The sequence below is a fragment of the Pyxicephalus adspersus genome, chromosome 5, assembly GCF_032062135.1.
Source record: "Pyxicephalus adspersus chromosome 5, UCB_Pads_2.0, whole genome shotgun sequence".
Classification (NCBI taxonomy): Eukaryota; Metazoa; Chordata; class Amphibia; order Anura; family Pyxicephalidae; genus Pyxicephalus; species Pyxicephalus adspersus.
In genome coordinates, this window is record NC_092862.1 from 98,537,914 (window position 1) to 98,548,147 (window position 10,234).

The 10,234-nt window shown below is 37.7% G+C and overlaps 1 protein-coding gene across 1 annotated transcript in view; it reads right to left on the bottom strand.

Moving 5' to 3' along the window:
• The window catches only part of EGFR (epidermal growth factor receptor), a 148,496-nt gene extending 138,553 nt beyond the window's left edge, over nt 1-9,943 (bottom strand). Inside the window, exon 1 of the mRNA XM_072412248.1 lies at nt 9,553-9,943. Within this exon, the coding sequence (XP_072268349.1) occupies nt 9,553-9,652 (100 nt within the window). The 5' untranslated portion in view covers nt 9,653-9,943. The remainder of the gene's footprint in view (nt 1-9,552) is intronic.
• Nucleotides 9,944-10,234: the final 291 nt, after the last annotated feature.

Below are 10,234 nucleotides of genomic sequence, written 5' to 3' on the forward strand. Positions count from 1 at the left end.
ACCTAATGGTAGATGCCACCTGATGGTATGACTTAAAGGTGGATGCCACCTTATGGTATGACTTGAAGGTAGATGTCACCTTATGGTAGGACCTAATGGTAGATGCCACCTTATGGAATTACTTGAAGGTAGATGCCACCTAATGGTATGACTTGAAGGTAGATGCCATCAAAGACTACCTGTCTTTTTTAATGAGCTGACAGGGCAGCCTAGCTGTTCTCTGGCATCCACAGATCTTCTCGGGTTTTATCAGTTTGTCATCATGTTCTTAAAACCTTACCTTGAAGAGCCCCTCCTAGAATAAAAAATGGCACTTTCTTGGGGGTAATAGTTAAATGTAATTACATTGCCTTATTATGATTACTGTTAAGTAGTACATTTGACTAAAATTGTTTTAAATGGCTATATGGTACAACTGTAACAATGAATAATCTTGACATTTGGAAGCTATCAAAGCATCTACTAAACCCTACTGGTTTCCACTGCACTTTTTAATCTAAAATCTGTAATACTTATGAGCTTGGACCATCAATGTTTGTACATTATGCAAAATATTTTGGAATTTGTTAAGACAGCTTTTGGTAAAGACAAATTTTTTAGATTGATAAAATACCAAAGTTAATACTTAAGTAAACATTCAGATTCTCTAAAACCATGGTATAGAATTTATGTGAGTTATTTTGATTCTTAAACTGCACCGTAGAACACTTTCAACGTTGAATGCAAGGACTTATGTAATAATTTAACCAAGGAGATACTTGGTAACCAATAGCAAACAACCCAAATTTACCACTGCCTTTGTTATGAAATAATCCCACATAATGAAAATTCTCCACCATAGGCTGTACAAATAAGTGAATTTAAACTCTTTCCATGAAGTCTATTAATAGGGAAGTAAATCTGACATTCACTGAAACATTTGCTGGTGCGGAATCTTCTCATGTTTTAATAGCATTAGTTAATTCTCCTCCAGGGAATGTTTTAGTGAATGTCAGATTCACTGCTTTATAAATAGACCCTTATTAAGTATATCTGTTTTAATGCATGCTGCGAATATAAGTCTGAAATTAAATATTGTGCCATCTAATAATTTATTTCCACTTCAGACTAAACTTCACAGACAAACATATACTGTTTAGTGAAAGGATAAATATATCAGATTTATTACGTGAGAAATAACACTATATAAAACATCTTGATGACAGAATGTCTAATAGGTTACTTTTATGCAAACAGAAAAGACAAGCTTAATAATTTAACTTTGTGGGTGGTCATATGAAACAGTCCACTGGATATATTAAGATAACACATTTTCCAGCATTGTGATCACTGAATAGAAAACTACTGTAACTCTGAATGGTCGGTTGACTTGTACAAGTTAGAACTACTGGATGTTAATGTACACTATAGCTGCACATATTGAAATAAGGGATTCCCTAAAAAAACAGTAGCAATGAACCACGGAAAAGTACATATCTGCCTCCAAACAACAAAAGTGATATTACTCAAGTCATTGCAAGTCATTACTCAAGTTACTCTTCCACTTGTAATGGAAAACCTTTAGCAATCCTAACATGTTATTTTCACACATGCTGTCCACACTGACAAGCAGGCAGTATCATAGTGGTGGGTCCCATTAATAATTCATTGGCTTCATAATTAGAACTGTGCAGATACTAAAGAGACATGGGCAGCTTTAATTAATAGTTAATTTATCTTCCTTTCTATCTTACTGGCAGCCGGCAATCGTTGGAGAAAGGAGACAATATACTTGGAAGCTCCAAAACATTGTGAAAATGACTGTACAGAGAAACATCTGCCTAACCCAGGTCTACTACAAGGGAGTGTTCATGCATGGTATCTCAGGACATCAAAACCATTTAGTAGTTCTTCCTTTCAAAAGGAGTAAAGCAGAAATTGCCAAATACATTCATAAAAAATCTGATGAGCATACATATTTCCATAATCAAGTTAGAGAATCATTTTAACATGGTATTGATTTGCTTGCTTTGAGGATTTTTAATGAATGTAAATTATAGAGGTGTTTTTTTATAGTTGTATCCTGTGATCAGCATCCATGATAGGCAAACTATTATTTTATTATTATTACACAGTATTTATATACCACCAACATGTGGCATAAAGTCCATATGCATGTCACTAGTTGTATTTCAAAGGGGCTCACAATCTAACGTCCCTACCATAGACAAATGTCATTATCATAGTCAAAGGTCAATTTTGAGGGGGAAGCCAATTAACCTAACTGCATGTTTTTGGAAAAGCTTAGTTACAGAACAAGATTCTTATATTCAGGTATTCATTATAGGTCTAAAATGCTTATGGCATATATTGATTGTACTACAGCATCCACCCAATACCAGTTACTCAATATTATGAAAGAAACTGTAGTCCTATGTCAGCAGGTAGTAGCAGTAGATGCTTTATGCCATATGATGTCTTCCCTAATTCTAAGACATATGTCTAGAATATTACAACAATCTTCTATAGGGTTGTTAATGTCAATTTCAGTGGCAATTTCAAGTTATTTTGCAGATACACGAATAAATTATACCTGAAGTTGAACCTTTTTTTTTAGATAAAGTAGTGACATGATAGAGGCACTGCCAGATTTTAATTGCTGCCTGTGACTCCATTAGAGCGACTCCCCCTCTCTAAATGACCTGATTACCAATGTCAACGAGAAATAAAATGACAGTAAAACTAAAAATTCGGCCACAAAAACAGCAATAGAGGAGAAATCATGAATTGATTGAATGGTTGGAGGTCTTACTCTTTCAGGTGCAAAAGAGTGTCATGGCCTTACTCCTCCTATAACATTTTTGCCTTGATGTGAAAATAAAAAATCCAACAGAAACAGTGTTTTTTTTTAATGTCCCGGGACTATGTGGGAGGATCTGAGAAGTCAAAGCCAGCAAACTTGTTCCTGGAATCTCTAGGAGATACAAAAAGCCAATGTATGAGTCATCTACTGAAATCTATTATACAATTTTTACGTAGAGTGACCCAAAGGCATGTTGCAAAAAGTGTCGCCATTGTAGATAAGAGAGATAAGGATAAAAGTATGAATATTTCAATAAAATGACCGCCTGATGCAAAAAGGCTGTATGTGCAAATATAGCCGAGCTGAAGTCTTACCATATCAATATATGGGCAAAATAAAAAGTAAAGAATTTGGCTTTAAAAAAATATAATATGTGTCCTTGATTAAAGGCTGGCATTGTGCTGGAAGAGCCAATCTGCTCTCACACAAAGCACAGTGGGCCAGGTCCTAATAGGCTGACATGCTCCCTACACAGTGTTGAAATTAACAGGGTTGCTCAGAGTTTTACTAGTCCTAAATGTTCTAAAATACTCCATAGCTGTGAACTTAGAACTTTTTTTCCTCTGTTTAATTAAGCAGATAGTTTTATAGGTTGTGTTTTTTAAACAACACATTCCTAAAGCCTAGAAATGGACGCCAAGACAAAAATCTGTTGCTGTGTTATGGTACCTTTATTTAGTATCTTTCTAGAGGGGTCCTTAGCACACTTGACATGGTATGTTGGAGTAAGGAATGTGATGTGCTGCAGGGCACATGCAAGTTATCTCTGCCTATGGTATTTTCCAGAATAGTAATCAAGTGAGAATAGCTGAACAGTCTTAAATGTAGGGAAGGTTTAAAAAGCAACAAATTTATGGGTTTTAAGGAATGTATGCAACAATCTAGAAAAAAATTACTAAAGGTACAGTATAAAACAACCTGAATTTGTGATTTTAAACCTTGTTGGATAATGCTCATGGACTAACAGATGTGTAGTAGTTTTTTTTTGTCCTATGAAGCCAAATGCCTTGATTGCCTCCTGGATATAGGAACAAGACTTAAGCTACGTACACACTTCCAATTATTATTGTTTGTAAACGAACGACGAATGATCCTGCACGATATCTACGAATAGCGTATAGCACCGATCCTGTACATACAGATAACGACACGATCGTTCCGATCACTGAACGACCGTACACACGACAGATGGTCAACGATCGTCGTCCAATCCGATCCGCCGGTCCAGTCGTTCATTTCCAACGACTATCCTCGTTCGTCGGCGTCGTTGGTTACTTTTTTTACAAACGATTTTTGGCCAATCGGTCGTTCGTCGTTCGTTCATCGTTCATTTCCAACGATAAAAATTGGACGTGTGAACGCAGCTTTAAGGTATACCTGTCTTCAAAGAAATGTGGGCTGGCCTTCTTTGGAAAATGATAATTACTTGAATCTGTCTGGCTTTAATTGTGCAACAAGCAGCGTTCACAATTGCTTATCGTACCCCTGGGCTTGTTACAAATTTGAATCCAAACACTGAATAATATCGTAAAGATGGCTTGTGTCATTAAACAAATGTTTCATGGTTCATAAGTACAAGGGTATTGCAATGATCAGATGCAATAATGCAATAATTATTTTTCTACATTAATGATATAAATGGATATTAAGACTTGACTAGCAAACATTGGCTTTTCTACATCTCAATTTCATTGTGCTGAGTAATGAGGTAAGCTTGGTTTTGAGTTGATTCCAGCATCCCACTAGTCCAAACATGCTCTCCAATTTCAGTGTGATGGTTCACATTGTCTTTTGTTAAGACAAAAGAAAAAAAACTCTATGCCATTGAATTCTGCGTGAACAAATACCTCCAGTTACCTGTGACAAACAACATTTACTCTTAAGGGATAATTTACTAAAAGATTAATTTTTAACTCACTGAAGTATTTGTGTTATACACAAAGTTTCCTAGCAGGTTTAAAGAGGTCTCTTAAATGTTTCCTAACTTAACTGGCCATTTATATTCTATGAATAGCCAAAATTTTGTTTTTAGTTTTTAATAGAATTGGGAATAGATAAAAACCACTATTAGGCACCCAGTTAAGAAGATTTTCCTTCTTTTCTAGGCTTAAGACACAACAGGGAATATACTTCCCCAAGTATAAGGAATACAGACACTTCTTAGAGATTTGTCACTGGAACATGTGTGCCTATTAGATTGTTTCAATGGTCAAAAAGAGTAAATCTCACAAGAGGTGTATCTTCACATCAGGGACACTGAGAGCAAAAAAAAAAAATGAAAAATCATCTAACACTTCCTCAATTTTTCCCAAACTGGAAAAAAAGAAGAAAGACACTGCACATCACTGTCTACATATGTTATCCCACCTTTCACATCCAGTTGCCTACATAGCAAGATCCAAAAGGCTACAATCCCATGTTTGCTTAATTTCCCCCACAAGCCTATTCTCCTGCCAGTACTTGATCAGTACAGCTCTATAGATTTCTACAGGGCTTGTCTATCCTTGTATACCTCAGAAACAACTCATAAAAGTCTATTAGGTTGTACCAGGCAGGTGCGGGCAGGAGAGAAGGCTTGCAGTAGGGGAATGGAAAGGAACAATATCACAACCAATGGATTTTAGTAAGTAGGCAACTTTGCCAACATTGTACAAAGAAACCTAAAAGAAATATGTCTATTTCTGCCATTAACAGCTGTTTGAGTTCTATGTTAGATACCTCGCTGTACATTCGGCTTTGCTAACCTGGTACAAAAATGAGAGTCACATTAAAATCTGAACAATAAATAGAAAACTTTAGTGTACAAAAAAATCCTAATAATAAAGGTGCCTCAAGAATATATAAACACATAAATTTAACGACAGGTAAAGTTTGTATACAAACAACAGAACAATAACCAGTGGAAAAGTAAATGATTGTAGTCACTGATAAGAATGTATTGTATATAGTGACTTTTGTTTTCTCTATTCAAATGATATCTATTTGCCAATAAAAGATTTGTTAACACCCTGCAAATGAATAGGAAATTCTCATTGGGTTGAGAAAAACCAGGCAGCCCCTTGAATACTGACAGACACCCAGCTCTGTAGATCCTCCAGGTGCCTTTATCCTTTGTCTCTGTACAAAGTGATTTATCTCAGAGCCCAAGTAAACTCCTGAAAAATCTGACATAGAAGAACAGGCAGGAACATGCCAAAGCTGGAACACAGGTTTAGTAATTAGACGGAGGTGTGTTTCTGCCAGGAGCCCATTTCATCATGCAAAGTCACAGAGGTAACACATGAAACCTTGCATAGGGAAGATAATTCCAAGTGGCCCTGGCATTCAGCCAAATTTCTCTTGGCAAAGTTCACTCATGTGAGTGTTGGCCAATAAAAGGGACTGCGAGTGACAGGAGTGTAGAGGTAAACAATAAATTCTTGCAAGAAGTAGAAATTGCCTGCTTTTACTGAGAGCAGCATGTAAGCTGTCATGTTAAGCTTGCCTTCAGAAATGCTTTCTTCCTGGCTGCATCTGCCATTAAAAGAGCCTTTGTCAGTCTCTAAATTAAATAAAAGCAACTGCAAGATTCCTGTAAGAGGGCTACCTTCTCTCCTAAAGTCCTTATAAGTGTCTTTGGTAATTGACTGCTCAATGAGTGTCAGATGCTTTGTGTCCCCCACCACTCTTTGTGGCTACATCTTCTGACTAGAAGTAAGAACAGAAACATAGGGGTCAAAGAATGGATCCAAAGCACACTGCAGACAGACATTCAGCTCAGAAGTGACAAATCTCACAGACAGCAGGGAAGGTTTTAGTTAAAGTCTTGATCGATATAATTGTTCCTGGTCAGTATTCGAGAAAGCACTAAAGTGAGTGGATCAGGGTGACAGCCAGATATTTAGCATTTTTAAAGGACATGTCAGCATTGGCAGACTATATTTTCTTTAAAAGATTGATATACTTCTTTTTTAGGCCATTTTATTAATAAACTTTCTAGACTTTATGGGTAACAATTGTGCTCCAAAGCAACAGTATGTCTTTTCTTATTAATCATTGAATATGTCCCTCTGTGCTAACTCTTTTATTAGACGGTATTGATTCACCATCTCTGTTATTATTTTACAGAAATGCAGAGGCGGCTGGCATTGCTGAACACCTGAAGATGCCAGTTGCTTGGCTGTCTCCTGATCTGCATGGTTCCAGGGTAATGATTCAAAGTATAAAATTATACAACAGCCAATAATTTACAATGGTTGTCTGCATGCTTTACAGAATTCCTTTAAGGCTACATACACATGCCAGATCATGTGATCATCATCATCGAAAGGTTGTGATTGTCTCAGATGGAAATCTTGCATGTGTGTTGATCATTGATCCTTCCAGGCCAAATTAATGTACAACCCAGCAGGGATGACTGCTGTCATTTTTTATATTAGGGACAGCAGGGTGCCACTCGCTTGCTCTTCCATCTCCAAAGAACAGATCGGTGCTCTGTGTACAGTGCTCATTCGTTCTATTTCACTGTAAGCGATCAGGTAAGGTTGTTTCCAGTGACATAAATCTAAGATCAAGAAAGTCAGCCCAGCACATTTTCTCTTACAATAGCCAGAATGACCAGCAGATTAAATGACAAATCACAAACGCTACGAGTGCAAATTACTACCCTGGAAGCTGTAAGACTACGACACCTATCATCAATGGAAAGGACAACTACCTAAAGATGAATGACATGTCTCAGTGTAATTGCTAGGTGCTGCAGCATTATTGTCATTCACTTCTAAATTAGAATTCTTTTACACATCCAGCCAATAAACAAAGATCAGAATATAAAAGTATGAAATGCTGATCATTCAAATGCCTGAAATTGTAGTAAAATGTATTTCTTAAGAGAAGAAATTCTACAGACACACATTTACTGTTCCTGTTTTACATCCAGAAAGTCTGTCTTGTTCTAGGAGTGGGATGTAGCTGCTGCTCTATAATTTAGCCAGAAGAAGACAGCATATCCCATTGCAGCACTGTAACCCTTTCCAGTCTGAGATAGGATTGCTTTCTATAATGAAGAAGAGAAGCCAGCAACACAAGAGTAGGCAAGGCATTCTAACTAAGACACATTGTTTAAGGAAACCAGAGGTCAACCTTTGCAGACCTTCTTCTGGAAATGCTAATTGCCTGGCTATCCCTGACCTTAATATTTTTGGAGTCACCTGGAACAAGCATACAGGTAGTGAAGTCAGAGAAAACATCAGACCTGATCTGCATACTAGTCCAAGGTCAGAAATCATTTAAACCTTTCCCATTAGCTTATTAGCCTATACTATTAAATAGTTTTTTAACTCGCCTATAGCACATTTTTTTCCAGGTACAGGTAGGCACACAAGAAGGTAGTTAGAATAACAGCTGTCCACACATCATTATTATAAATACACTGCACATCCAAACACGTGTCTCCATAATTCAGTTTTACTGGACTCCAACGTGACCGACTCAGTTACATATATAGTATAGACATCTGACGGGATTACATCTTGGAATAACATATATGTAAAATATAAACTTTATTTGAGTACATTCGTTTTAGTGATTGATTTCTGCCCTTTATTTTCTTCTGCCCATCCTTTTTCCAAATGCATACTTGGACTGTGCATTACAAAAGAGATGATTATTTTTATGTCTCATTTCTGCATTTTATTAAGCCTTCCACATCTGGCTCCTGAAATACTTTATAATCATGTGATCCCTGACATTGATCAGGAATGGTTATTGCATGTATTCAGTTACCTGTTTATATCAGCTTGGGAAAGTTTATCACACAGCTAACAGCCTGTCACCTCTTGCCCTAAGTCTAGAGTTGAGAATCACGTGAGTTCCTAGTACAGGTAAAAGGAACATGATCACCTGTGTGGTGTTACACATGGCATAGGTGGTGCAGGGTACAGGAAATACTTACTTTTCTGGGTTAAGGACATAATCAGCTGTGTGCCACTGTGCTTCTCTGAAAGAGGGACACGATCACCATGTGGTGTTACACATTTATTATATTAAGTGCAGGTAAAAGGACACTATCACCTGTGTGGCACTACCTATTTGCATATAAAGGGATATGATCACCTATTTGGCATTACATATTTGCTATATTAGGGTCAAAAAAAGGACATGATCACCTATTTGGCATTACAGATTTGTGTAATATAGAGCAGGTAAAGGGACATGATCACCTACATGTCATTAAACATTTACAGGAAAAGGGGCAATATTGCTAAATTTGTTAAGTTTCATGCAGATAAAGGGACATGATCCCTTATTTGCCACCACACATTTTCAGGTACATGTAGATGATAACTTATGTAGCAACACCCATCAGCAGATATAAGACAAGAAAACTTAGTATTACCCTCACGTGCAGTTACATGATCACTTATGTGGCACTACATATTTTTAAGTACAGGGTCATTATCACCTAGGTGGTATTACTAATTTTCAGCTACAGGGACATGATCCCATGTGTGGCACTACCCACTGGCAGGTAAAAGGACATGATCACCTATGTGGCATTATACATTTGCAGGTACAAGGAACATCTATATGGCATTGTCCATGTAAAGGAAAAGGGAGATGATCACCTAGGTGGCATTAAACATTTACTATAAAGAAATGCAAACCAAAGCATGACTTGGGTGCTTTCCCATACATGTCACAACCCTAGAAATTACAAGATTATTCCTTACCTATCTTTTCCTCCCGAGTGGAGCTGCTCTGGCTGATGGATATGAAGAATAGGATCAGACAAGACCACCATAGCCCCAGGCTTGGTCCAGCTTCCTTCATGCTGATCTTCAAGTTGTCCCCAATGTAGAGGCACCCCTATCTCCCTTGGGATCTCCGATTTGTATATTAGTTGTATGTAAGTAAAGCCAAGCCTCTACTCTAGGACAGAATGTAGAATAAAATCCATGATACAATTAGGAATAGCTGAAATATCCAGATAGTCTGCAGTCCCTGATCCTGTGCGGGTAAGTATCACAATCCCTCCAGTCCCTCTATTCAGTGGGTTCTGCTACTTCCAAGTCACAGTCCAGGAGTTCCAAAACTTTTGACAGTTTCAGCCGGGTCTGAGTCTCCCAGTCTACTCACAATACGCGGAGAATCGGCATGCCTGGCCTGTGACGTCACAGAGAGGTGTGCCTCATTCCACTATCCCTTCCCAATTCCTCCCTCTCTCACCAGTGCGGACATGTGTATTATTACCGATATACCGGGTGATGTATGGAACGGGCGCCACTACTGACACCTACCGGCCAAAGGAGGAACTGTAGTAGATCGCTCATCACTTGCTGACAGGTCGGTGCGCTCTGATGTTCTAAATTTTCCAGGAACTACAGAACAGATTGTAATGCGAGAAAAGTCATT